General features: G+C 53.0%; 1 protein-coding gene across 2 annotated transcripts in view; it reads left to right on the top strand.

The window, feature by feature from the left end:
* RASA3 (RAS p21 protein activator 3) overlaps window positions 1–27,475 on the top strand; it is a 144,707-nt gene that overhangs the window by 34,654 nt on the left and 82,578 nt on the right. The window contains exon 2 of one of the 2 annotated variants that reach the window (XM_054529318.2): window positions 19,515–19,632. The exons of the other annotated variant lie outside the window; for it this stretch is intronic. Within the exon in view, the coding sequence (XP_054385293.1) occupies window positions 19,515–19,632 (118 nt within the window). The remainder of the gene's footprint in view (window positions 1–19,514; window positions 19,633–27,475) is intronic. 2 annotated transcript variants of the gene reach the window in all.

Here is a 27,475-nt window from a genome sequence, read left to right as displayed (position 1 = left end):
GAGAAAGGCGATTTGCTAGAGGAGGCATGGGCCAGTGAGCAGCTCTCAGACCCGAGCCTGTGCCAGGGTCACCCTGCATTTTCGAGAACGTGGACTCCCAGGCAGCACGCCGGGGTGGGCCTGTGCACCCCCTTCCCAGCACACCGATGCCGCCCAGGGCCACCTGGAGAGCACCCCCTCCCCAGCACACCGATGCCGCCCAGGGCCACCCGGAGAGCACCCCCTCCCGGCACACCGATGCCGCCCAGGGCCACCCGGAGAGCACCCCCTCCCGGCACACCGATGCTGCCCAGGGCCACCCAGAGAGCACCCCCTCCCGGCACACCGATGCCACCAGAGCCACCCGGACAGCACCCCCTCTCGGCACACCGATGCCGCCCAGGGCCACCTGGAGAGCATCCCCTCCCCAGCACACCGATGCCGCCTAGGGCCGGCCGGAGAGCACCCCTTCCCAGCACACGGATATCGCCCAGGACCAGCCGGAGAGCACCCCCTCCCGGCACACTGATGCCGCCCAGGGCCACCCGGAGAGCACCCCCTTCCCGGCACACCGATGCCGCCCAGGGCCAGCCGGAGAGCACCCCCTCCCGGCACACCGATGCCGCCCAGGGCCACCCGGAGAGCACTCCCTTCCCGGCACACCGATGCCGCCCAGGGCCACCCGGAGAGCACCCCCTCCCGGCACACCGATGCCGCCCAGGGCCAGCTGGAGAGCACCCCCTCCCGGCACACCGATGCCGCCCAGGGCCAGCTGGAGAGCACCCCTTTCCCGGCACACCGATGCCACCCAGGGCCAGCTGGAGAGCACCCCTTTCCCGGCACACCGATGCCACCCAGGGCCAGCTGGAGAGCACCCCCTCCCGGCACACCGATGCCGCCCAGGGCCAGCTGGAGAGCACCCCCTCCCGGCACACCGATGCCGCCCAGGGCCAGCTGGAGAGCACCCCTTTCCCGGCACACTGATGCCACCCAGGGCGGCATCTTCCTGTAGGCAGATCTTGCCAATCGTGGTGTGAAAAATTAACTTTGATTAGCTTGTAGTACCAAAGAGGATCGTGGGTTTATGTCAGTTGCTCTGCCCCCACACTCTGCTGAGTCAAGTAAACACAATAGCTTAACTTTTACTGGATTAGAAAGTGAGACAGAACTCAGGATTGGACTTATTTGCTCAAATCACAGAATCGTGGAGTTGGAAAGAGACCCAGGGTCACCTGATGCCCAGCCACTCAGCTTACAGATGGGGAAACTGAGGCCTGGAGAGGTTGGATGAGTCGCCCCAAGCCACCTGGTTTGTGGAAACAGCCGGGCCCATCATCCTGACCCTCGGAGTGTCTCTCCTGAGCCTTGCCTGCTGCCTGAGCTCTTTGATGACTTGTGAGTGTGAGTGGACGCATGTGAAGGTGTGTGCATGACATAAACAGGTCTCCATTAATCAGCCACAGGAAGGAGTGAAGCCCTGAGACTACAGCATGGAAGAATCTAGAAAACATGAGGCTGCATCAAGGAAGCCAGGTGCAGGAGGCCACGTGTGTGATTCCATTTCTGTGAGATGTTCAGGACAGGCAAATCTGTAGTGATAGAGGGTGGATTAGTGGATGCCAGGGACTGTGGGGAGGGGAGATGGGAGTGGAAATGGGTATGGGGTTTCTTTTTTGGGTAATGAAAATTCTTTGGAGTTAGTGGTGATGGTTTTATAACTCTGTGAATATACTAAAAACCACTGAATTGTACACTTTAAAAGGGCGAATTGTATGATATGTGAATTACAGCTCAATAAAAAATAATCGCAAACAATTACTAAAAAGCCCCAAATTATTCACCAATGGAGGATGATAGGTAGCCAAGTCATTATTTGAAAACCCAGTAAATAAAAGGGAATAATCAAGCATTTATCCTAACTTTCCTATGTGAACTTCACTAATGGGTTACTAAATAGTAAATTCCCCTTATAAAATTATTTCATTTCATGAATTAAAATGAAAGGTAGAATAATGGCATCACCTTTAACTCCCTACTAGAGTAGCAGATGTAGGTACATACTGTATGGTTCTTTTGATCTGAGATGTAAGAATAGGGTGACTCTAGAACTCTGAAGAGTGCTGAGCTTTGGGTGGGGCGGGACATGAGAGGAGATTCTGGAGCAGGGGAGCCTGCGCCTCGGTCTGGGTGCTGACTGTGTAGCTGTGCACATATGTAAACGTGTTGAGCTCTATTTACTGAGTGTATATTATAGCCCAACAAAATGTATAAGTAAAAATAATACAATTAAATATAAGCTCTAAAAGAAGTATTTATTTATACCCTTTCTTGCTCCAAAACAGGATGTCAGGTAGAATGTGATGCATGTGTACTGAACACATTCACATTCGCCAATGTTGCCTCTATCAATACTTAGGTAAACATGTTTTTTTTTAAGTTGTAAAATACACATAACATGAAATTTAGCATTTTAAGAATTTTAAAGTGTACGATTCAGTGGCATTTAGCACATTTACAATGCTGTGCAGCCATCATCCCTCTCTAGTTTGAACACTTTGTGATCACCCAAGAAGAACATCCGTTAAGTAATCACTTCCCATTCCCTGGCAGCCACAAATGACATAACACATTTTGTTTATCAGTTCATGTGTTGATGGACATTTGGGTTGTTTTCACCTTTTTTGACTATTGTGAATAGTGCTGCTATGAACATTCGTGTATGTTTTTATTTGCACACCAGTTTTCAATTCTTTTAAGTATATACCTAGGAGTGAAATTGGTGGATCATATGGTAATGCTATGTTTAGTTTATTGAATGGTGGAATTGAAGGTAACCTGCTCATATTTCCCACAACAACAAGAATTCTGTACCTATGCACAGTCAAAAGTCTCTCTGTGGGACCCTTGGGATACAGACATTATCATACATCCACAAGCACCAAGAACATTCAGGCAAATGTGACCTTATGAAATGGATCAAATAAGGTGCGAGAGACTGGCCCTAACACGATGATGGAGATGTGTGATCTCTCAGACAAAGAATTCAAAATAGCTGTTTTCAGGAAGCTCAATGAACTTCAGGAAAACAGAGAATGAATTTACAAATTTATCAGAGAAAGTTAACAGATTGAAGTAATAGAAAAAAATCAAATGGAAATCTTAGAGCAGAAAAATACAGTGAATGAAATGCAAAAATGAAAGAGAGAGCATTAGTAGCAGAACTGATCAAATAGAAGGAAGAATCAGTGAGCTCAAAGACAGAGTATTTGAAAATACACAGAGAAGAAAAAAGAAAAAAATGAAAAGAAATGAAGAAAGCTTACAAGATCTATGGGACAACATCAAAAGAACAAATATTCAAGCTATCAATGTTAAAAAGAGAATTGAGAAAAACAAAGCAGAAGAAAACTTATTCAAATAAGTAACAGAAAACTTTCCAACCTGGAGAAAGATATAAATATTCAGGTACAGGAAGGTCAAAGGTCACCAATCAGATTCAACCCAGAATACTCTAAGACATACTGTAATAAAAAAACTCTCAAAGATCAAAGAGATGATGTCAAAAGCAGCAAGAGAAAAGAAGCAAACAACATTTCGGGGAGATCCAATATACCTGGCAGCAACTTCTCAGCAGAAACCTTATAGGCCAGGAGGGAGTGGGATGATATATTCAGAGTGCTAAAGGAAAACAATTGTCAACTAAAAATAGTGTACCCAGCAAAGCTATCATTCAGAAATGAAGGAGAGATGGCAGCTTTCTCAGACAAACAAAAGCTGAGGAGACTCATCACTACCACACCTGTCCTACAAGAAGCCCTAAAGGGAGTTCTTCAAACCAAAGGAAAAGGATGCTAATGTGATTGTCATACTAATACTGTAATTATGGTGTGTAAACCACTTCTATCTTTTGTAAGAAGAATGAAAGACACAATTAATAAAATAATAACCACAACAATTAGTTAGGAGATAGGCAATATCAAAATATAAATTGTGACACCAAAAATTCAAAATATGGGAGGAGAAGAGAGTTAATGTGTACATGGTTTTGTTTGTCTCTTTTTTTACAATCAAAGGTAAGTTGGTATCAGTTTTAATAACTTGTTATAACTATAGAATGTTTTTCGTAAGCCTCAAGAGGCCTAAAAAGGAGGTCAATTCAGCAAGGGGATATAACAATAGTAAATATATATGCACCCAGTACCAGAGCACCCCTATATACATAAAGCAAATATTAATAGATCTAAAGAGAGAGACAGACTGTAATACAATAATAGTAGGGGACTTCACACCCCACTTTCAGCAATGGGAAGGTCATCCAGGCAGAAAAATCAACAAGAAACATTGGAGTTAAACTACACTCTAGGCCAAAATAGCCTGACAAACATTAACAGAATATTTCATCCAACAGCTGCAGAATACACATTATTCTCATTGGCAAGTGGAACATTCTCCAGGATAGGCTATAGGTTAGCTCACAAAACAATCTCAAAAAATTAAAAAATGTCAAAATTATATCAAGTCTCTTTTCTCACCACAATCAAAAAAACTAGAAACCATAACAAGAGGAACTTTGGAGACTATGCAAACACATGGAAATTAAACAACATGCTCCCAAATGACCAGTGGGTCAGGGAAGAAATTAAGAGGGAAAATTTAAAATTTCTTGAAACAAATGAAAATGGAAACATAACATACCAAAACCCATGGGGATACAGCAAAAGCAGTGCTAAGAGGTACATTTATAGCAATGAATGCCTATGTCATAAAAGTAGAAAGACTTCAAGTAAACAACCTAGTGATGCACCACAAGGAACTGGAAAAGCAAGAAGCCAACCCCCAAATTAGTAGAAGGAAAGAAATAACAAAGATCTGAGCAGAAATGAATGAAATTGAGACAAAAGAGACAAAAGATCAACAAAATGAAAAGCTGATTTTTTTGAAAAGATAAAATTGACAAAGCTCTAGCTAGACTAAGAAAAAAAAAAGATAAGACCCAAATAAATAAAATTAAGGATGGAAAAGGAAACATTATAACTGATAGCACAGAAATACAAAGGCTCACTAGAGACTATTGTGAACAGCTATACACCAACGCATTAGAAAACCTAGAGAAATTTTATAAATTCCTGGACACATACAACCTACCAAGGTGGGGCCATAAAGAAACAGAACCTGAACAGACCAATAAGTAATGAAGTAGAAATCAGAACAAAAAATCTCCCAGCAAAGAAAAGCCCAGGCCCTGATGAATCATTCAAACATTTAAAGAACTAATACCAATTATACTCAAACTAATCCAAACAAATGGAGAGAAGGGGATACTTCCAAACTTAAGCAGTGAGGTTAGTGTTACCTGATACCCAAACCACACAAGGACACAATACAAAAAGAAAACTACAGGCCAATGTCTCTGATGAACACAGACACAAAAGTCCTTAGCAAGACACCAGCAAGCAGATGCCAGCAGCACATTAGAAAGACCATTCAGCATGACAGGTGGGACTCATCCAGGAATGCAGGGATGGTTTAATACCTGCTCATCAATAAATGTGATCGGTCACATGGATACAATCCAGAGCAAAAACCATGATTATTTCAGTTGGTGCTGGAAAAGCATTTGATACAGTTCAGCATCCCTCATGACAAAAACTCAACAGATTGGGTATAGAGGAACATACCTCAAAATGGTAGAGCCCGTTGATGACAAAACCATAGCTAACCTCATACTGAATGGGGAAAGCTCAGAAGCCTTTCCACTGAAATCTGGGACACGACCTCACACCGAACGGGGAAATCTCAGAAGCCTTTCCACTGAAATCTGGGACACGACAGTGGAGGGGGACCCATGTGGCCCCAGACCCTTCATCTTTCACAGCAGGGAGCCAGCAGCTGATTTTAAGTTGATCTAAGAAATAGCAATGGAACTGTTATTTAAAGTTGGAATGCTAGCTCAAAAAACTAAGAAATTAGTAACTGATTATTTCTAGAGAGTGCGTCTACAGATGGGCATGGGGCTTTAGGGATATTCTTAATTTTTAATCTTGGACTCCTGTAGTTGAAAGTTTTCTACCATGCATTTCTGGTACTACTGAACAATAACACCACTAAAAAACATATATATATGTATGTAACAGATTTTATAGGGAAACCTTCAAAAATAGAATGTTCCCACCTCTCTCCACCTTCTACTTGAGGCTTTGAACTGGAGTTGTAGATTAAGGCTCTGGAACCTCTTGAATTTTCTCCAGGAAAAGGGAACTGGCTTTCTTTTTGTTACGCATACGTGAGGGCCAGCCCTGTGAATTTAGAGGAAGCAAGGGTCTGCGTGTTCACTGCCTGCGCTTGCTGCAGAGATGCCCGTGCCCATCAGGCATGTGTGCTTGTCACGTGGGCTCTCTGCTGTGAGGTATTTTTCTCTTGTAGTTTCACAGCCCGTGCTCCAGTGTGGGCAACGTGAACCTAGACTCATGCTGTAATGAGCGCAGGGGGCAAGCCTACCTGGTCGGAAGTGGAATCTCCTGGGACAGGAGACCCAAAGTGATGTGTTGTGGACCTTTTGCTGCCACACAGGGAGGAGCCTCAGTCCCTTCTCTTCAGAGACAGTTTCTTCATCTGTCTGGTCTTTCACCAAAAATATTAACTGTCTCAAAACTGTTGCCACAATCATGTACCCCCATTTTGCCATTATAAAACAAAACAAAACAAAAAAATTAAAGACAGATATTTCTCTGACTCAAAGCAAATATATAACCAAAAAGACAGTAACAAGCGCTGGCGAGGGTGTAGAGACATGGTAACGCTTGTGCATTGCAGACAAGTGTGAAGGCACGGCCCTGGGCAGGCAGCCGGGTGGCTCCTAGGATAATTAAACCTGTTGCCGTGTGGCCCTACCCCTTAGTAAATAACCAAGAGAATCCCAAAGCTGTCCATGTTCACACAGGAACTTGTGCACACTTCACAGCGGCACCACTCACAACAACCAAAAGCTGGTAACAGCCCAAACATCCATCAGTGATTAACAAATACACAGAATGCATTCCATCCGTGACATGAAATATCATCCAGCCAGGAAGATAGGCAGAGCTGTGACAGGCTAAGCGCGGGTGAACCTTGAAGACAGGACGTTCAGTGAAAGCAGCCAGGCACAGAAGGGGAAGGACTGTGTGGTCCCGTTCCATGAAATGTCCAGGACAAGCAGACCCACAGAGACAGAGTGGACTCGTGGTTGCCGGGGGCTGGGGAAGGAGGGTGGGTTTCGTTCAGGGGGACGGAAATGCTCGCATCAATCGTGATAACGGTTGCTCAACTCGCAATACACTAAAAACCACAGGATCGCGCCCTTTAAAAGCGGGGAGTTGTGTGGTGTCAATCAAGACACCCACACACGCACCGTGAACACCTGTGTGCAGGCTGCGGGGCGGCCGTGTGGGGCTGATGTCCGTGCGGGGCTGGCCCAGGCCTGCCCTTCCCTCCTGCTTCCTGGGTCACCGGGCAACTCTTCTGCAGCTGGGAGCAGGGGCTGAAGGCGTTCCCAGCCTGAGGTTCCCGTGGGTGCAGCTGTCTCGGACAGCACCTTCTGCCTGGTCCTCGGCCTGGGCTTGCTGGGCAGCTGTGTGGGGCTCAGGTGGCTGCCTCCTGCCCTCCATGCCAGGGAAGATCAGGTTGTATTCAAATCACCCTCTGTGAGGTTTCCACCAGGTCCTCACCTTCATTCTCTGCAGCTTTCCCCTTCCCCCTCCCCCCTCCTCCCCCCTCCTCCCCCCTCCTCTCCCCTCCTCCTCCTTCTCAGAACATCCCTGCCATCTTGGTCTCTTATTTTCTTCACCCTTCTCAGCGCTCTGCCCCTTTAATGAGAACTATTAGAAATTGCTGTGCAAGTAGCACAATATGCAGCAGGAAGGAGCAAAGGAGCAGAAGGCTTTGGGGACAGAGCCCTGCTGGGAGGCTTGAGGGGAGCTCCACCAGGGATTCGGGACTCGCCAGGCTCTGCTGCCCTGGGAGGAGGAGCTGGGGGCTGTCCCTGCACTGCTGTGCTAGTAATTATGAATTTCACATATGGCGGAGTTTTTAATCCCTATTTATTTCTTATGGATCGTCTCTACTTTGTTTCCATAATCTTATTTATTGATATTAGTAACCAGGTAACATTTTACCATGTGAAAATCAATTTGGGAATTTTAGGGCCAGGCGTGGTGGCTCACGCCTGTAATCCCAGCACTTTGGGAGGCCGAGGCGGTCAGATCACCTGAGGTCGGGAGTTCGAGACCAGCCTGACCAACATGGAGAAACCTCGTCTCTAATAGAAATACAAAATTACCTGGGCATGGTGGTGCACACTTGTAATCCCAGCTTCTCAGGAGGCTGAGGCAGGAGATTGTTTGAACCTGGGAGGCAGAGTTTGCAGTGAGCTGAGATTGCGCCATCGCACTCCAGCCTGGGCAACAAAAGTGAAACTCCATCTCAAAAAAAAAAAGAAAATTAATTTGGGAATTTAAATGTGCAAATGTATTCAAATCCATCAAGTATGGCCTTCAGATAAGGAAGTCGAAGTGTGATTCTTCAGGCATTCCTTTCTCTAGGGGGCAAGAGGATTATACTTGAAGGAGCCCAAGAGAATTGCTGTAGAAGGGATCAGAGCAAATGGCTGGGAGCTCCAGGGCGGGGAAGACTGAGAACCTTCCTTATGTGGGCCTGAGAGTGAGCAGAACTGTGGCTCAAGGGTGTGCGGCTGAGGTGTTAGAAAATAAGTCACACAGCAGAATTTTTTAAGTCTAAAGTCACGTTAATCATTGATGTTTCCAAAATATTATTTCTTAATTGTGTAGGTCTTCACATGTCTATTTTAGATTTGTTGTGTGTGTATCTGTGATTGATGTGTCTCTCTCTCTCTTTTTATTTTTTTTTTGAGACAGGGCCTCACTCTGTCATCCAGGCTGGAGTGCAGCGGTGTGATCATGGCTCACTGCAACCTCCACCTCCTGGGATCAAGTGATCCTCCCACCTCAGCCTCACAAATAGCTGGGACTACAGGCGTGCGCCACCACGCCCGGCTAATTTTTTGTATTTTTAGTAGAGATGAGGTTTTGCTATGTTGGCCAGACTGGTCTCCAACTCCTGGGCTCGAGCCATCTGTCAGCCTCAGCCTCTCAAAATTCTGGTATTAAAGGCGAGAGCCACTGTGCCCAGCTCATTATCCGATGTAAGGTTTTTGGAAGGAAATGCTGCTCCCAGAATCAGGCTGTGCATGTTGCTGCCTCCAGCCCTCCAAGGCCCTCTGATAAGTTGTCTGAAGTTATCTGTCACTGAAACGGGTTGTGGTGGTGTTGGGCGGGCGCCCTGCTGGCCCTGGGAGCCGTCAGCCCCATGTCAGCCTGGAAGGAGCTCCACTGAGACTTGGGGCTCTGAGGCAGGCTCGTTCCTGCTGGCACTGCCCGGGGCCCTCCCTCCAGAGGCGCAGGCCGGGGCTGCAGAGCAGGTGCAGGCGACTTTGCCTTCCCAGGTGCCCCCGCAATCCCGCCGGCTCTGGAACCTTGCTCATTTCAAAAGCCCGCGTAGCGCGACCGTCTCCAGGAGGTCTCTGTCTGCGTGGACTCCTGCTGCCAATCTTCAGGAGTTTTATGCCCAGATAAACACAGCCCCCATTCAGAATCCCATCACATACGCTGAGGTCAAAGGGAATAAATGCTCCAGACTCACCACTTCCTCGTGATTTCCCCGCGAGGACGAAGGGAATAAATGCTCCAGACTCACCACTTCCTGTGATTTCCCCGCGAGGACGAAGGGAATCAATGCTCCAGACTCACCACTTCCTGTGATTTCCCCGCGAGGTCGAAGGGAATCAATGCTCCAGACTCACCACTTCCTGTGATTTTCCCGCGAGGTCGAAGGGAATCAATGCTCCAGACTCACCACTTCCTGTGATTTCCCCGCGAGGTCGAAGGGAATCAATGCTCCAGACTCACCACTTCCTGTGATTTCCCCGCGAGGACGAAGGGAATCAATGCTCCAGACTCACCACTTCCTGTGATTTCCCCGCGAGGTCGAAGGGAATCAATGCTCCAGACTCACCACTTCCTGTGATTTCCCCGCGAGGACGAAGGGAATCAATGCTCCAGACTCACCACTTCCTGTGATTTCCCCGTGAGGACGAAGGGAATCAATGCCCCAGACTCACCACTTCTTGTGATTTCCCCGTGAGGACGAAGGGAATCAATGCCCCAGACTCACCACTTCCCTGTGATTTCGCTGCACGCCGTTGCTGCCGGGCTCCAGCCTGTCTGGCTGGGTGCGTCTGGAGGTGTGGGTGCCTCTGAACGGGGCCCTGCTCGCCTCTGTCTGGCTTTGGGGCCACACTGGTCGCCTGAAATTGGCCAGGAATGTTCACACCACAGAAATCAGGAAGGGCCACACATTGGAGGAAATTGAGCTCACGTCTGAACAAAGGTTTTGCTGATCATCTAATCTTGCTAACCTGAATTGAATAATCTTGTCTATAGCGGTTACACTGCAATAGCACAAAAAATTAAGACAGTGTTTTTCTGGTATTTAAAACTTTACCTGATTCAACAAAGTTGCTTGTGACATTGATGAATGAGTGAGTCTCCAGCATTCCCAGTGTGGAAGCCAGAAGAGGTGTCAGCCTAATTAATATAATTTGTATGAGTGGGAGAAATGTTTTAATGGTCGACACGTAACACACCCAGTGGTGACACACTTTTTGAGAACGAGCTAGCAGAGGGTGCATTGCCTCCGTTTGTCAAATCCTGGTTAAATGCAGCCCAGGATTGGCTTAGAGACAAGAGTTTGCTGTGAGAATCAATTAGCTCTGTGAGTTTGAAATAGAGGACTTTGTATCTCATTATTTTTTGTGAGTTGTGTGCTACACATCTTTTACACTAGTGCAATGTATGACTTAGTTAACCTAGTTGAGCTCATGCATGCATTTTTCCCCTGGAGAACCAGGTGTTGTTAAACCTCTGTTGGGACCACCCACCTGGAGGTACAGCCCCAGGCCTGTCCGTTCCCCTCTCGCATACAGGCTGGGTGTGAACTAAACGTCGTCGCTTGGGTTAAGGAAAGTTGTTTTCCCCGCCCCCCATTCCTTCTCTGCAGCTGCCTCCAGAGACGGGACGCTGCTGGGAGACGTCCTTCATGGTTTTCTCTCAGTGCCGCGCGTCGAGGGAGAAAGACCCAGTTCCCTTTGTTCCTCACTCTCCATTCAAGGGTGTGTGTCCACCCAGGGAGCAGCCTCGGAGCCTCGGAGCACAGGGAGGTTTGCCCACTGTCCGTGATCAGGAAGAAAGCATCTCTATCCGAGGCAGATGTCAGCATTGTTGCCACTGCCTGTTATAAGAGACTAGGGTTCCCCAGGCTCAGGCCCTGCTCCCGAGGTGCAGCCGATATGTGTGCAGGCATCACTGGGTTCCCAATCCCAATTTGGTACTGCGTGAGGCAAACCAGGGCACCTGCAGACGCTCCAGCTCCGGCTCTGCTGTTGTGGTGATGTCCTTCGTCTCAGACGTGGACGTCTCGGGCCTCCTGCCAGCCCCTGTGAGACCCGCAGCTCCCTGGTGAGTGGGGCGAGGAGGTGGGGGCATCTTCACACCTTCTCAGTTCTCAGCAGTAAGTAATGCCTCTCAGTCCTGGCTGCACCAGAACCACCTGCAAGCTTTCTAATCAAGATGAATGTCTGTTCTTACTGCCTGGAGCCCCTCCTAGTCAAAGAATGGCAATCTCTGGGTGGGGTCCGGGCATTTGTCCTGTGAGAAGCTCTCCTGTGTGTGCAGCCGCAGCTGGTGAGTGCGGTTGTGAGGTCCTGTGTGTGGACTCGCAGGAGAGGAGTCACAGCCTCAGGAGATGCAGCCTGGATGCGGGGCAGGCTCTGCTGCGCCAGGAACACGGGGGCCCTGAGGGTTCCTGTGCAGCACCGGTGTGTCTCTGCTCCTTTGTGAACTCAGAAGGGCGGCTTCATTTCAGCCCACCTTTGCTTTCTCTTTCCTCATTATTCCCTGGGTGTTTTCAGCCGCCAGTGAAACTTCGGTTTTGAACCCGTAGGATTTGCCTCAGTCTCCTGGTGGACACACCTCTGTGGAGGAGAGGTCCCCTGTCTGCAATCACCTTCTTTCCCATATTTTATTACCTGTTTATAAGAGTGAGCACAGTTAGAACCAGCTGACAGGGTTTGGAGTCGTGTTTCTCAGGATATTCCGGAGGCACTGCTGCTCCATTCATCTCAGGACTTGAAGTATTTTCCCCAGCGGCTCATCGTAGACCAGCTGGAATCACAGGCAGTCAGAACCGCGAGAGTGCACGTGCTGGTGGCCGTGGTCTGGGGACAGCATTTCCAGAGTGCTGGGTGATGCGGCCCCCGCGCCTTGAGGGTTATACTGCATCGGGAGACTGGGCAGCCCTGGGGAGGCCCGGCCTGGACAACCTTCTGGCTGACCTGGCTCCAAGGCCAGGTCTCCTCCTAGATGTTTAGGGATCACTTGGGTCTCGGGATGCATGAATCTCTGGCGTGATGTGGCAGCATCTCCCCTGTGGCCATTTCTAATAGCCTTTGCACCAGCACAAGAGGAGGGTCATTTGCACCAGGAGCATGTAACTGGGGCACTGTTGTGTTTTGGGTGGACGGCCCTCAGCCGTGGGGCACTATTGGTGTTGTAGGTGGACGGCCCTGTGCCGTGTGGCACTATTGGTGTTCTGGGTGGACGGCCCTCAGCCATGGGGCACTGTTGGTGTTCTAGGTGGACGGCCCTCAGCCGTGGGGCACTCTTGGTGTTCTAGGTGGACGGCCCTCTGCCGTGCGGCACTATTGGTGTTCTAGGTGGACGGCCCTCTGCTGTGCGGCACTATTGGTGTTCTAGGTGGACGGCCCTCAGCCGTGGGGCACTATTGGTGTTCTAGGTGGACGGCCCTCTGCTGTGCGGCACTATTGGTGTTCTAGGTGGACGGCCCTCTGCTATGCGGCACTATTGGTGTTCTAGGTGGACGGCCCTCAGCCGTGGGGCACTATTGGTGTTCTAGGTGGACGGCCCTCTGCCGTGCGGCACTATTGGTGTTCTAGGTGGACGGCCCTCTGCCGTGCAGCACTATTGGTGTTCTAGGTGGACGGCCCTCTGCCGTGAGGCACTATTGGTGTTCTAGGTGGACGGCCCTCTGCCGTGCGGCACTATTGGTGTTCTAGGTGGATGGCCCTCTGCCGTGCGGCACTATTGGTGTTCTAGGTGGACGGCCTCTGCTGTGTGGCACTATTGGTGTTCTAGGTGGACGGCCCTGTGCCGTGTGGTACTATTGGTGTTCTAGGTGGACGGCCCTGTGCCCTGGGGCACCGTGTGCGGTGGGACACTGAACAGAAGGCACCCTGCACTCTGCCCACCAGATGCCAGTTGCACAGCCCATAGTGACAACCAAGCGTGCCTTGGGAGGTGGCCCCTGGGGGAGACCCCTGTTTCAGTGGCCCCTGGGGGAGACCCCTGTTTCAGTGGCCCCTGGGGGAGACCCATGTTTCAGTGGCCCCTGGGGGAGACCCCTGTTTCAGCCGTTGTCAGGGTCAGGCCTCCAGTAAGCACAGTGGGCGCCTTCTAGGACCCCACCCGCCACCCCGTCACCATAGACTTATTCTCCCTGTGGTGAAAGTTTCAATTACATTGAATGTGTCCATTATTTGGGAGGGTTTAACACCTAGCCCTGGTCGCCCGCCCCTCAGCAGAACCTCCCGTGCCCTCTGAAGAGCCGTGGAGGCTGGAGGTGCTCTCAAGGAGACTGGACGATGGGCAGACCCCCTGGACGGCAGTGCTGGGCCCTCCCTGGGCAGGTGGTGTCACCCAGTGAGTTTTGGAATCAGCCCACAGAGCCCTCTCCTCCTTCCACCACTCACAGAAACCCACTGGTGCCAGGGGCTCCCAGCAGCCCCTCCCGGCCAGGAGGATCGGGGGGTGCCTTGCTTGAGGATGGCAGCCTGGGCTTCTGTCATTCATAACCCACAGGAGTCCTCTTGAGGGAGGAGCATGGTGCCCTGGAGAGCCCTGGACGAGGCCTGGGCCTGGCTCCATCCCAGCCCAGCGGCCTCTGCCCCTCCTGAGCGTGAGGATAGAGCGGGTGCTGCCTGCCCTCGTCTTGGCCCAGAGGAAACTCCACTCCCACGGCCTCGCCAAGTTCTGCCTGTTTCTGGCAGCTTCGCAGTCCCTTCGGGAAGGCACTTGTGTTGCCAGGGGTCGTGGGGGTCAGCGTCATGCTGTGTCCTCGAGACGCTGTGTCCCCTGCCTTGGGGCCCCCCCACCTCTTCCTCTTATGGCCTCTGTGCCGCAGTCAGCCCACCGAGATGTGCAGCCTCGTCCCATGGAGGGTGCCGGGTGGGGAGGCCGGTGCGGACGGGCACTCAGGCCCACTCAGAGGCCAGTCACGGAGCCCCCGTGTCCAGAGGCGAACAGCAGCCAGGGGGCACACGGGCCTTGCAGTCAGCAGCTCAGAGCCCGGAGAGGGGTCTGTACCCACGCATGGCACAGAGGCTTCTGTGCCTCACTGAGACCCTGCCAGGGCTTGGAGGAGGACCTGTTCGAGTGAGGATCCCAGGGGCTGGGGCTGGGGTCGCTGTTCCAGGCTTCTAAATAGCCCAAAGTAGACGGGGCTGTTCATCATTTATTCAGATATTTTAGCCACAAGACTATTGTTCTGGTAAATACTTTATGTTGTTAGAAGACGCTGTGTGCCTAGCAAAATTTTTAGACCCCTTTGAATGTTTTGCGTTGGGAGGACTAAAAGGCTGAGGTTGGGAGCCTTGAGAGCCACACTTCCTCGAGTTCTCCCACAGGGTCTCCTTCCCCGACGGGCCCTGGGCTTTATTGCTGGGACGGGGTTGCTTTCGCTGGACCGTGCACTGGGGCCGTCGCCATCACCCGTTCCGCGTTATTTCAGTGAGGCCGACCTGTAGTTGAGTAAAACGCCACGATGACATGGGAAAGAGAAGAGCGCCCCACCTGGGTGGACGCGGCCAGTCCCAGCACAGCCCTGGCCTCTCCAGGACGTCTTCTGTCGGGGTTGGTGGCAGGAGCTTTGCTCAGCAGAGCCCTGGGCCCTCATCCTCACCCGTGGCTGCCTTCATTCCTTCCTTCGCCCTCTTCGCTGGGCGCTGAGCTGAGCTGCTGAGTGCCTGGGAGACGCCCGCTGCTGTGCTGAGCAGCAGATGAGGCCAGCCCCACCTGAGGGCCCTCCCCGGGATGCCTACAGGGAGGAGCAGCGCTGGGTGGGGTCTGTGGAGACCTCCCCATGCCCTCACAGCTCCTCCCGGGTACAGGGGTGTGGCTCCGGGTGCTGCGGGCCACGCCGACAGCTCGCTGTCAGCACTTGGAGACCCTGCGTGGGCCTCCAGGGAACCCTGGGCATCCTAACCCTCGGTCAGGGCTGGGCCTGTGCTCACCCTGGGGGTGCAGCTTCCCTCCACGGCCCAGAAGGGCTGCTGTGGGCGTGGGAGTCCTGACGCTTCGGATCAGGGCCTTTGTTTTTGTTACTCACTGCCTGATCCCTGGAGTTGGAAATCAGGTTTTGCGGTGTTATGCTGTTTACATTAAATGTGTTTAAGTGCTGCCTTTTACTCCTGTTAGTTGAGTTTTCAGAGCCGATGCGAGGTGCTGTGTTGGCTGTCTTCATCGGTCTGCCAGCTGGTGAACACACCGCATGTGTTTTAGAGACACGTTCCGTGGGAAAAGTGGTCATGAGAACTGTTACTTATTTGGCTATTAGGATGAAACCAGTTTACTTTTCTTTTAATTCATTTATTCATCCATGCATGCAACAGATAATTCGGCACTTACTGTGTACCACAGACAGCTTTGTCTTTTTATATGAACATCTCTGTGCACCAGAAAAAAAGAGAAAACACGTTTCCTCTAAGAGAGACAGAACAGGCACCTTTGGTGAAGGTAACTGAACCAGCTGTTTGGGATGCGGTGGAGAAGAAACAGCTGCTTGGGAGCTGGGGCAGCCCCCGTCCTGCTCAGCTGTGGGGCTGCAGGGAGAGGCTCGGTCCTGGTGCATGTGGCACGTGGAGAGGCCCCGGGGCGACATGGCCAGGCCATGCTGTAGCAGCTCCAGCCCTCCTGGTCTGAGCAGCTCATTGGATGTTGGTAGGTACAGCAGGCTCCCTGGTGTTGCTGTCGTCATAGCAACCAGGATGTTTCTCAGGAGGTTTTTGTTGTTTTTTTTTTTCTGTTTCAATGCTTTATTAACAGTTGGAAACAAAACCAATGCCCTGGAGGTGATGGCATCAGAAGCCTGAGGCAGGGAAATGGGCTTGCATTTTGTCCCCCCTCTTTTTTTTTTATTAAATGCATCATAGCAAAAGTAGATTAAAAAGAAAGAGTCTCAGCCCCAGATGACAGTGAGCAGGGAGAAGGAGGTAAAGGCGGGGCCATCAGGCGGGGAGGGAGGAACCTGGTGTGTTTTGGGGCCGGGGACTGGGTATCGTTGAGTGGGGAGGGAGGGAGGGAGGAACCCGGTGCGTTGGTGCCAGTGTGGGAGGACTGGGTATCGTTGAGTGGGGAGGGAGGGAGGGATGAATCCGGTGCGTTGGTGCCAGTGCGGCGGGACTGGGCATCATCAGGCAGGGAGGCAGGGAGGGATGAATCCGGTGTGTTGGCGCCAGCACAGGGAGACCTGGCCTTTTCATGTCGTGCGGTGTCTGTCTTACAGGGAGTCCAGGGAAAGCTTGTGTGTTTCCGTCCTGCAGTGTCTACCTTCGGAAGACACAGCTGGTACTGCTGTGATTTGAGGCCCTGTGGGAACACATCTCAGTTCCGTATTATCCACAAACACCATCTTCCACAGGACTTTCAAAAGCTTTTTTCTTTCTCCTTTTGAGAAACACAGGAACTTACAGCTAAATATCTACACTCATTTGTTGCAAAAAACAAATAAATCCCAGAAAACAAAAGAAAAACAAAAACTCCCAAAGACAAAAACAAAAAAACCCCAATAAAATCCCAAGGGAAATATGGTCAGCATCAGGTCACACCGTAAAGGTGTCAGAAGGAAAGTCAGCAAAGTCAAGCTGTGTTTGAGGATAAGGACTTCTATCTGCTGCAGAAGCTGTCAGTTCCAAAACAGGGCCGGGAGGCTGGAGGGGCCCCTGTCTGACCTGCTGGGTGTGCTGTGGCTGCCCTCAAATTCAGGGGTAGCCGCGGCAACCAGGAAGGCTGTGTCTGCTCCGGGAACCTCAGCTGCCATCCCCCAGGCTCCCTTCCCTCTCTGGAGAAGCTCACCGGCCATGCTCGCCCCTTCGTGCCTGTGAACTTATCACACACCCTGCGTGCGTGTGCTGCGTGTGTGCGCGTGTGCCGCATGTGTGTGCTGCGTGTGTGTGCTGCGTGTGTGCGTGTGTGTGCTGCGTGTCTGCGTGTGTGTGCATGTGCTGCGTGTGTGTGCTGCGTGTGGGACCTTCACATTGCTGGGAGCCTTCAGAAAGCCTGTCTTTTGACATTTGATAACAGACCTGAGGCCTGGCCTGGAGCCAGGTGCCTCGTAGCAGCCTGGCTGTGTTCTCCCATGCAGCGGGTGAAGAAGGCGCGTCCCGGGAGAGTCGCCGTGTTGAGGTGTTCTGAGGGTCCAGTGCCCATCAGGAAATATTCATTTGCTTTTTCCCACCAACCGATTATCATTGATGCTTCCTTAATGATTCCCAAAATAAAAATTTCCAGAACCTTTTGAATTAGAGATATCTCAGAGCTGGAGGAGCCTTCGAGAGCTGCTGTGTCTCTTGCTTTTGCAGTTCAGGACTTTGAGGCCCAGAGAGGCAGACTGTGTGTTGGGGGCCCTGGCGGGAAACGGCCACAAGCACTGAGACCCTGAGACCTGCTCCGTGTGGGAGCGCCTCAACACCCGCAGATACGCGGCGTGGACACAGGAGGCTTCGTCCAGACCCTGGGGCTTCTGCTCCTTCTCACAGTGTGTCAGGTTAATATTGTGGACGAAAAGTCTTTAAAAAGCTTCAAACTGAGTTTCTCTCTGCCCTTTGGAGTTTCTGGCGTGCCAGTTTGCAAACTGGCGTCTTTGAAATGAGCCGACTGCCCCATGTGAGCCATGACGTGTGCGCTTGCTGAGTTGACGCGAAACATTCAGCACGGAGTGGTGGAAGTGGGGTTCTGAGAAACTTCTACTCTGCTTCCATTTTTGATTTTGTTTGTTTCAACAAGAATAAGGTGATGTGGCCCCGAGTGGCGCCAGCAGGAGCCTTGGTGTGGTCTCAGTGTGGTGCCTGTGCCTGCATCTGTCCTCTCGTCCTGCGTCGTCGAGATACCACTGCCAGGCGTCTTTAGAGCCAAATGACGGAGGCAGAAAAGGCCCTGGGGAGGCACGAGTGTGTTTGAGGCGTTTCTTTTACAGAATGGACTTAAACTGGGCATCCGCTGTCTGGATTGACAGCTGTCACTCATCCCTACCTGCTCACTCCTTATTCTCCGATAAACTGGGCCCTTAGGCTTGCCGCTGGGGCGTGCTCCAAGCTTCCAGCAAAGAAGTCGTAGCTGGGGTTCAGTTATGACCTCCAGACTGACCCCAGGCAAACAAGGAGTCCGGCATCAGGGGCGTTTTCTGCAGGGCCAGCCAGGAACTGGCTCCACTTCCTTCAAGCACATTCAGGTGGCGTCTCTGTGGGCTTGAGGGAGGGAGACGTGGACCTAGCTTAGGTCTCCCTGGGACGCTTCTCTTAACTGGCAATTCGAACAGCTGGAGTTTACAGTTAACTCATGTCCACAAGAAAGAGCTCTTTCCTTTAATTCTACTCCAACTTTGACCTAATATCATAAAATAAAATTCAATATAAAAAGGGACTCAGTGGATAAATGAATAAGCAAGACAAGATCCCTCTGCATCATGGAAAGTTATTCAACCTTAAGAAAGAAGGGAATCCAGTCAGCGGCCACAGCAGGGGCCACCCTGGAGGACACTTGCTGAGTAGAGTGAGCCGGGCTGAAAGGACACGTCCTGTGGATCCGCCGACGTGAGGCCCCAGAGCAGTCAGATCCACAGAGGCAGAAAGTGGGGTGAGGGCCGCTGGGAGACAGCAGGAGGGGGATGGGAGTGAGTGTTGAATGGGGACCGAGTCTCCGTTTGGGAGGATGAGAGTGTTCTGGAGAGGACGGTGGTGATGCTTGCACAACTCGGTGAACGTGGTTAATGCCACGGAACTGTGCACTCGAACAGGTCAGACATGGAAAATTGTATGTTAAAAATTAAAATAAAGGGACTAATGCGGGTAAACAAGACACGGCAATCCTGAGTCCCAGGCTGGCGGGTCCCTGCTTGCGGGACTTGCATTTGAGGGTGGCGTGTGTGTCCCTCGCCTTTCGGCAGTACACGTGGGGAGCACATCCACGTTTTGTGGCAAAAAAACCAAGACTTTATAGAGAGCTAGTGAATGCACACAAGCAAAGGCCGGCGTATGGCTGTGAAGTAAATCTACTGTTTGGAAACATGTCTGCGATGAGCAGGGAACAAACATTTCTACACTGCTGATGATGTATGTCGCTTTTATTTTTTAGGTGAAGCCAAAAACCTTCCCTCTTACCCGGGGCCAAGCAAGATGAGGGATTGCTACTGCACGGTGAACCTGGACCAGGAGGAGGTTTTCAGGACCAAAATTGTGGAAAAGTCACTCTGGTAATGTCTTCTGTTGCTTTACTTGACACTGATGTGTTTTCTTTGGTGTAGAGAATGTCCCAAGGGTGTACATCACCTTCCCATTTTCCCGTGTGTGGAGAACGTCCCGAGCATGTACGTCACCTTCCCATTTTCCCACATGTAGAGAATTTTTCTGTGTATAGACAACGTCCCGGGTGTGTACATCACCGTCCCATTTTCCTGTGTGTAGGGAATTTTTCTGTGTGTAGACAATGTCCCGAGCGTGTATATCACTGTCCCATTTTCCCACGTGTAGACAATATCCCGAGCGTGTACATCACCGTCCCATTTTTCCGCGTGTAGACAATGTCCTGAGTGTGTACATCACCATCCCATTTTCCTTCTGCTTAGTTTGAGGAGGAGATGCTCCCTGGGGCTCTGGTGTGCAGGCAGCTGAGCTTCTGTCCTTGGTGGTGCGTGGGTGTGAACTGGTGTTGGCTAAATGCTCCCGCTGTCCAGGAAGTGCATGTAGGTGGCGGCTTCCCTGTGCGGACTCGCAGGAGTGCTTTTTAATTAGAGATGAACTGGGAAGCTCGCACTCCACAAAAGAGTACAAATTAAGGATTTCGAGAGGAGGAAGTACTAAGAAAGCTTTTTTCTTCCTGTAAAATTTTCTAAAATAGCTATACAGAAGATGGGTGTTAACTGAGGTAAGAGGCCTAGAAAGTGTTTATTGATATGATTTGAGGAAGAGAGGAGTCAGCCAAGAAAAACAAACTCTTAAAATCAACAAGTTTCCCCCTCAGCTTGAGCGTGTGAAGATGTGGGTGCTGACCCCAGCATGTCCAGGGCACAACCAGAACTTGTGTTTCTGAAAAGCTCCAGCAAAGCGGCCAGGCCGTACTCCGAGGACCACTGCAGTTGCACACCAGGACGTGGCACGTGTGGGATATGCACAGGGACAGGAAGTCACGGCGATTTATGTCGGGGGTGGGAAGAGAGAAGCCGGAGAGCGTGTGCCAGGCAGGGCCTCAGTGCTGCGGCCTCGGGGGAAGCATGGGCGGCTGGGTTATAAGGGAGTGGCTTGGGGATCACGGAAGATATCCGTGTAGCTGTGACTCCACCGTTCAGTTCAGAAGCGTGGGTCGTGTGCTTTGATCAAAACAGCTATTTTGATTTTGAGAACATGTTTAGCTAAAGAACTATATCCTCGCATCTGGCTACTTCCAAGTGGGAATGAGCAACCCATGCTGATGACTGGGTGAGTTTACCTACTAGAAAACTGTGAGGGGTCTCCTGCCCCGGAGAGACTGGGGCTCATATCACTCCATCAATGACAGTGCTTCCAAAAGGCTTTGGCGCAGCTGCCCTCCAGGCCGAGGAGTGAGAGTCATTTGTGTTATGTTAATGCAAACTCCTGGTTCTTTGAAATAACTCGTCAAAAAGAACTGCAGGCTGAGGAGCATTGTCAGGCGCCCAGTCCGGCTTTGCGAGAGTGTCTTGGGGTTGCCATGGTGATGACTGGGCACAGCCGTTCTTCTGAAGAAAATGGGAAGAGACATGACCGGGCCCTTCAGAAGCGCCTTTGGAGCTTCCCTGGATAAAAGTCCGTTCTGTGTTTAAATGGTCTGTTGTTAGAGGCCTGTGGATTGTAGGCCTGGAGAATGACTGGCAGTCTTTATCAGGCTGGGATCCTCTCAGACCTGCTGAATCAGAGCCAGTGAGAGGAGAGTCTGTTTGGGAACCTCTCTTTCAGGTGAGGTTGAGAAATGGGGGCCCATTGTCTTTCAGATATTTCAGAAGAATTTAGAAATAGAAATCATGGTTCTGGCCGGGTGTGGTGGCTCACACCTGTAATCCCAGCACTTTGGGAGGTGGAGGCCCCAGTGAGCCATGATTACATCACTGCACTCCAGCCTGGGCAACAGAGCAAGACCTTGTCTCAAAAAAACCCCAAAACACACACAACAAAAGACTGATAGCAAAGAAAGAGAAACCCATGTGGGACAGTTCCAAGAGAGTAACACTGTGGCGCCATTTGGTGTGGACGCCGGCAGCCCTGTCCACGTGTGACACTGTGGCGCCGTTTAGCGTGGACGCCGGCAGCCCTGTCCACGTGTAACACTGTGGCGCCGTTTAGCGTGGACGCCGGCAGCCCTGTCCACGTGTAACACTGTTGTGCCGTTTAGCGTGGACGCCGGCAGCCCTGTCCACGTGTAACACTGTGGCGCCGTTTAGCGTGGACGCCGGCAGCCCTGTCCACGTGTAACACTGTGGCGCCGTTTAGCGTGGACGCCGGCAGCCCTGTCCACGTGTAACACTGTGGCGCCGTTTAGCGTGGACGCCGGCAGCCCTGTCCACGTGTGACACTGTTGTGCCGTTTAGCGTGGACGCCGGCAGCCCTGTCCACGTGTGACACTGTGGCGCCGTTTAGCGTGGACGCCGGCAGCCCTGTCCGCGTGTGACACTGTGGCGCCGTTTAGCGTGGACGCCGGCAGCCCTGTCCGCGTGTGACACTGTGGCGCCGTTTAGCGTGGACGCCGGCAGCCCTGTCCGCGTGTGACACTGTGGCGCCGTTTAGCGTGGACGCCGGCAGCCCTGTCCGCGTGTGACACTGTGGCGCCGTTTAGCGTGGACGCCGGCAGCCCTGTCCGCGTGTGACACTGTGGCGCCGTTTAGCGTGGACGCCGGCAGCCCTGTCCGCGTGTGACACTGTGGCGCCGTTTAGCGTGGACGCCGGCAGCCCTGTCCGCGTGTGACACTGTGGCGCCGTTTAGCGTGGACGCCGGCAGCCCTGTCCGCGTGTGACACTGTGGCGCCGTTTAGCGTGGACGCCGGCAGCCCTGCACGTGTGACACTGTGGCGCCGTTTAGCGTGGACGCCGGCAGCCCTGTCCACGTGTGACACTGTGGCGCCGTTTAGCGTGGACGCCGGCAGCCCTGTCCACGTGTGACACTGTGGCGCCGTTTAGCGTGGACGCCGGCAGCCCTGTCCACGTGTGACACTGTGGCGCCGTTTAGCGTGGACGCCGGCAGCCCTGTCCACGTGTGACACTGTGGCGCCGTTTAGCGTGGACGCCGGCAGCCCTGTCCACGTGTGACACTGTGGCGCCGTTTAGCGTGGACGCCGGCAGCCCTGTCCACGTGTGACACTGTGGCGCCGTTTAGCGTGGACGCCGGCAGCCCTGTCCACGTGTGACACTGTGGCGCCGTTTAGCGTGGACGCCGGCAGCCCTGTCCACGTGTGACACTGTGGCGCCGTTTAGCGTGGACGCCGGCAGCCCTGTCCACGTGTGACACTGTGGCGCCGTTTAGCGTGGACGCCGGCAGCCCTGTCCACGTGTGACACTGTGGCGCCGTTTAGCGTGGACGCCGGCAGCCCTGTCCACGTGTGACACTGTGGCGCCGTTTAGCGTGGACGCCGGCAGCCCTGTCCACGTGTGACACTGTGGCGCCGTTTAGCGTGGACGCCGGCAGCCCTGTCCACGTGTGACACTGTGGCGCCGTTTAGCGTGGACGCCGGCAGCCCTGTCCACGTGTGACACTGTGGCGCCGTTTAGCGTGGACGCCGGCAGCCCTGTCCACGTGTGACACTGTGGCGCCGTTTAGCGTGGACGCCGCCCTGTCCACGTGTAACACTGTGGCGCCGTTTAGCGTGGACGCCGGCAGCCCTGTCCACGTGTAACACTGTGGCGCCGTTTAGTGTGGACGCCGGCAGCCCTGTCCACGTGTAACACTGTGGCGCCGTTTAGTGTGGACGCCGGCAGCCCTGTCCACGTGTAACACTGTGGCGCCGTTTAGTGTGGACGCCGGCAGCCCTGTCCACGTGTAACACTGTGGCGCCGTTTAGTGTGGACGCCGGCAGCCCTGTCCACTTGGAGGGCTGTGCGGGCTGGCCGCCCCTGTAGTGTGAGGGCAAAACACAAATCAACCCACCCCATACGAAAAGTTGGCAGGAAAGGTACTTGAATCCAAAAGCTGGCTCTCTCGTAAATTTGCAGCTGGAATCCACACTACATCTGTGGTCAGAAGCCCTCAATCGGTGCATATGCATTAACGTAGTCCTGTATTAGTCATTGGTCAACATCCACCTGAGAGGCAGGTGTCAGGCAGGGCTGCCCTGCATGCTGGGGAGTTTAGCCCTGGCCACCGCCCCCTCCTCGCTCCATGGTGGCACCCACTTTGGGGCCGGTCCCCCAAGTCTCCTGGTCCCCGAGTCTCCCGGCCCCTGAGTCTCCCACCCCCCAGTCTCCCAGCCCCCAAGTCTCCCAGCCCCCCGAGTCTCCCAGCCCCCGAGTCTCCCGGCCCCCCGAGTCTCCCGGCCCCCAATTCTCCCGGCCCCCTGAGTCTCCCGGCCCCCGAGTCTCCCGGCCCCCGAGTCTCCCACCCCCTAGTTTCCCAGCCCCCCGAGTCTCCCAGCCCCCAAGTCTCCCGGCCCCCCGAGTCTCCCAACCCCCGAGTCTCCCAGCCCCCCGAGTCTCCCAATCCCCGAGTCTCCCAGCCCCCCGAGTCTCCCGGCCCCCAATTCTCCCGGCCCCCAAGTCTCCCAGCTCCCTGAGTCTCCCGGCCCCCGAGTCTCCCGGCCCCCAAGTCTCCCGGCCCCCCGAGTCTCCCATCCCCCAGTTTCCCAGCCCCCCGAGTCTCCCGGCCCCCGAGTCTCCTGGCCCCCGAGTCTCCCGGCCCCCTGTGTGCTTCCTCCAAGGTCAGTGTCACCTTTAAGGTCTGATCGTTCATTTGGCAAAGTCGCTGTGGAAAGAAAAAAGCCCACGTCTGCATCTCTGAGCTCAGAAGGGCCCCAGGGTTCTGGCCGCTGGGTCTGCAGCCTGGCAGGAGCCCCTTCTCACATTCCCTGGGGAGAAGCACTTGGGTCAAGTTTGATTTGCTGTTGCCCAATATCGCCGTCTGACTCAGCGGGAAGCTGCAAATGGAACGTGTGAGGAAGGAAAGGCGGAACTCAGCTTCTCTTCTTCCCTCTTTCCCACTAAGGATTTTACCGACCCAGCTCCACCACGGGCCTGTGTCCCCCAAACCTCCCCCTGAGCCGCGCGTCCGAGGCCCTGGAGTCTGTGGGGCCTCTTTAATGAGTGCTGAGCCGACGTCTGGAGAGAGCGTCCTCTGTCTTCCCTTTTTTCTGTATTTTTCAAGGTGGAGGTTGAAGGGCAGCGTCTGTCACAGGTTTAACTTCAGAATGTATCGAAGTGGACACATTTCAGAGAACAAGCCCTTTCTCTCTGGCCCTTCTCCAAGAAAGTGATTTTGACAGTTTCTGTCCTACTAGAAAAATATTTTTCTGAGGTTGAGTGAACTTTCTTCACAATCCATACCTTTTAGAGCAATCATTTTTGATCATTTAAAGGGCAGCCACTATTTGTTTCCTTATTTACTTAAACTAAAAGGCTCCCTGAAATTGGATTGGCAGGGCTGGGGTTTGGGAACCAGTTTCCCTCCCTGGACCTCCCCTGGGCCAGCACCCACAACCCTAAAACAAGGAGATGACCCCACTCCCCAAGGCTGATCACCGTCTCGTCCAGCAGAAAGGAGCAGCTGGCGTCACACACAACAGAACCTAAATCTCTCCCTGCTGGGTTAGTCCAGTCATTTGCAAGAATATTCAGTAAGTGTCGTGTCCTTATTTCCTTCCGTCCACGTAAGGACGTGGAATGGTGTCTGTCCCTGCCTGCTTCCTCTGCGCCCACGTGGCCAACCTCTCCCCAAACCCTCATCCACGCAGACAGTTCTGGCTCAGGGAGGTGCTGCCTCAGGGTTCTGGGTCTGATCCCATCCCCTGCCGCTGGGGTTGAGGCTGGGCAAAGCCCTCTGCCCCATGCGGAGCCCTGGCCCCCCCTTTCTGTGGAGTTCCCCCTGCGTCCTTTGCAGGGTTCATTTGCATGCCCATCTTGGGGAGAAGGGGCCGTGGCCCCAACAGGAAGAAACTGCAGGCGTGGCCGGTTTCTGTGCCTCCTCCACCCAGAGGTGCCACAGCCTGAACTCCTGCTCTGAAAGCTGGTTATGCGTTAGGTTACAAAGCTGTGTCTGTAGGAAAAGTTTTTTTGTTTAAAAAATCATGAGCACCCCCAAAATGATCTGGATACGCAGACAAAAACATCAATGTGATGGTGATTTCTGAGAAGTGTAATTATGGGGGAGTTCTTGTGCTTTTGTTTGTGTTTTATGTACAATTAGAAGTTACAAGTCAAGGAACAGACAGATCTTCTAGAGCTGAGCGAGGAGAGCTGGGTCTTCCCAGGCAGACGAGGACATCAGACATCACCAGGGACCCTCACTTGGCGGCCCTGAGGGGCAGGCTCTGAGCTCTTCTGGGTGGAAGCCCGTCCCATCCTGTGTGCACGCAGCGGGTGTTTGTTAAAGACAGGGAGGTTTCTTTCTGTTCATACTGCAAGATGTAAATCACCCCCAAAATAGTACTTTTGTGTAGTAGAAATGACTAAACCAAGAAATGTCTCCACAGCTCCAAAGTTTTTCAGGAGAGAAGTTATTTGGGGTTAGAAACTGAAAGGGGCAGGAGGAAGTTGGTGGTTTGGGAGACAGACGGTTCATTCTCTCAGATGCTTTTAATAAAAACCAAGTTGTTGACTTAGGAAACACCGACTTTGACATTAGGCAGCTCATGAAAAGTCACATTTCCCATGAACATTTATTTTCACTCTTTCTGAAGTTAGAGCTTAAACAAAAACCTGCTTGACACGACTGGAGGCTCCTTGAAGCCCAGAACATCCCAGAACGGCTGGAGTAGGGGACCCGTCCTCAGCTCCAGGGTGTCCGCAGGTGGGGGCCCATCCTCAGCCCCAGAGTACCCCAGGTGGGGGCCCATCCTCAGCTCCAGGGTGTCCGCAGGTGGGGGCCCATTCTCAGCCCCAGAGTACCCCAGGTGGGGGCCCATCCTCAGCCCCAGAGTACCCCAGGTGGGGGCCCATTCTCAGCTCCAGGGTGTCCGCAGGTGGGGGCCCATCCTCAGCCCCAGAGTACCCCAGGTGGGGGCCCATCCTCAGCTCCAGGGTGTCCGCAGGTGGGGGCCCATCCTCAGCCCCAGAGTACCCCAGGTGGGGGCCCATTCTCAGCTCCGGGCTTTCCGCAGGTGGGGGCCCATCCTCAGCCCCAGAAGTGCCCCAGGTGGAAGCCCATCCTCAGCCCCAGAGTACCCCAGGTGGGGGCCCATCCTCAGCTCCAGAGTGCCCCAGGTGGGGGCCCATCCTCAGCCCCAGAGTACCCCAGGTGGGGGCCCGTCCTCAGCCCCAGAGTGCCCCAGGTGGGGGGCCCATCCTCAGCCCAGGTCGGGGGGCCCATCCTCTGCCCAGGTTGGGAGGCCTGTCTTCAGCCCAGGTCAGGGGGCCCGTCCTTAGCCCACGTTGGGGGGCCCATCCTCAGCCCCAGAGCGCCCCAGGCCAGGGATCTGTTCTCTCAGTCCTGGAATGCTGGCCCCAAATCTCCCAGCAGGTCAGAACCCCTGGCCCTGTCTGTATGACCCCCAAGCCCGGCCCAGCATCTCCATCTCCACCCACGTGTGCCCTTCCGTGTCGTGCTGGCTCACAGGAGCACGCCAGCGTCAGAATGATGCAGGGGGTTCTCTCAGCCGCATAGGAACTCAGAATAGCCGCATAGGGGGGCTGTGTGCAGTGGTGTGTGGCGTGTGGTGTGTGGCGTGCCTGGCAACCACAGAGCCCATGCACTGAGGGGCAGCTCCTCGGTACCCCTGAACAGATGGGGAGACTGAGGCTCGGGGAGGTGAGGCGGCTCACCACGGCCGCTGCAGCTGTGAGTCTCTGTGAGTCTAAGCCCAGCCCGCCTGCTTTCCTCACTGAGTCTTTGGGTTCCGTTTGAAGACTCACAGCTCTATTTGCCAATATTTCAAAAAAAACAACCCC

Source organism: Pongo abelii, chromosome 14 (assembly GCF_028885655.2).
Source record: "Pongo abelii isolate AG06213 chromosome 14, NHGRI_mPonAbe1-v2.0_pri, whole genome shotgun sequence".
NCBI classification, from domain to species: Eukaryota; Metazoa; Chordata; class Mammalia; order Primates; family Hominidae; genus Pongo; species Pongo abelii.
The sequence above is the reverse complement of the archived record's forward strand: the minus strand, read 5'-3'. Positions and strand labels throughout refer to the sequence as shown.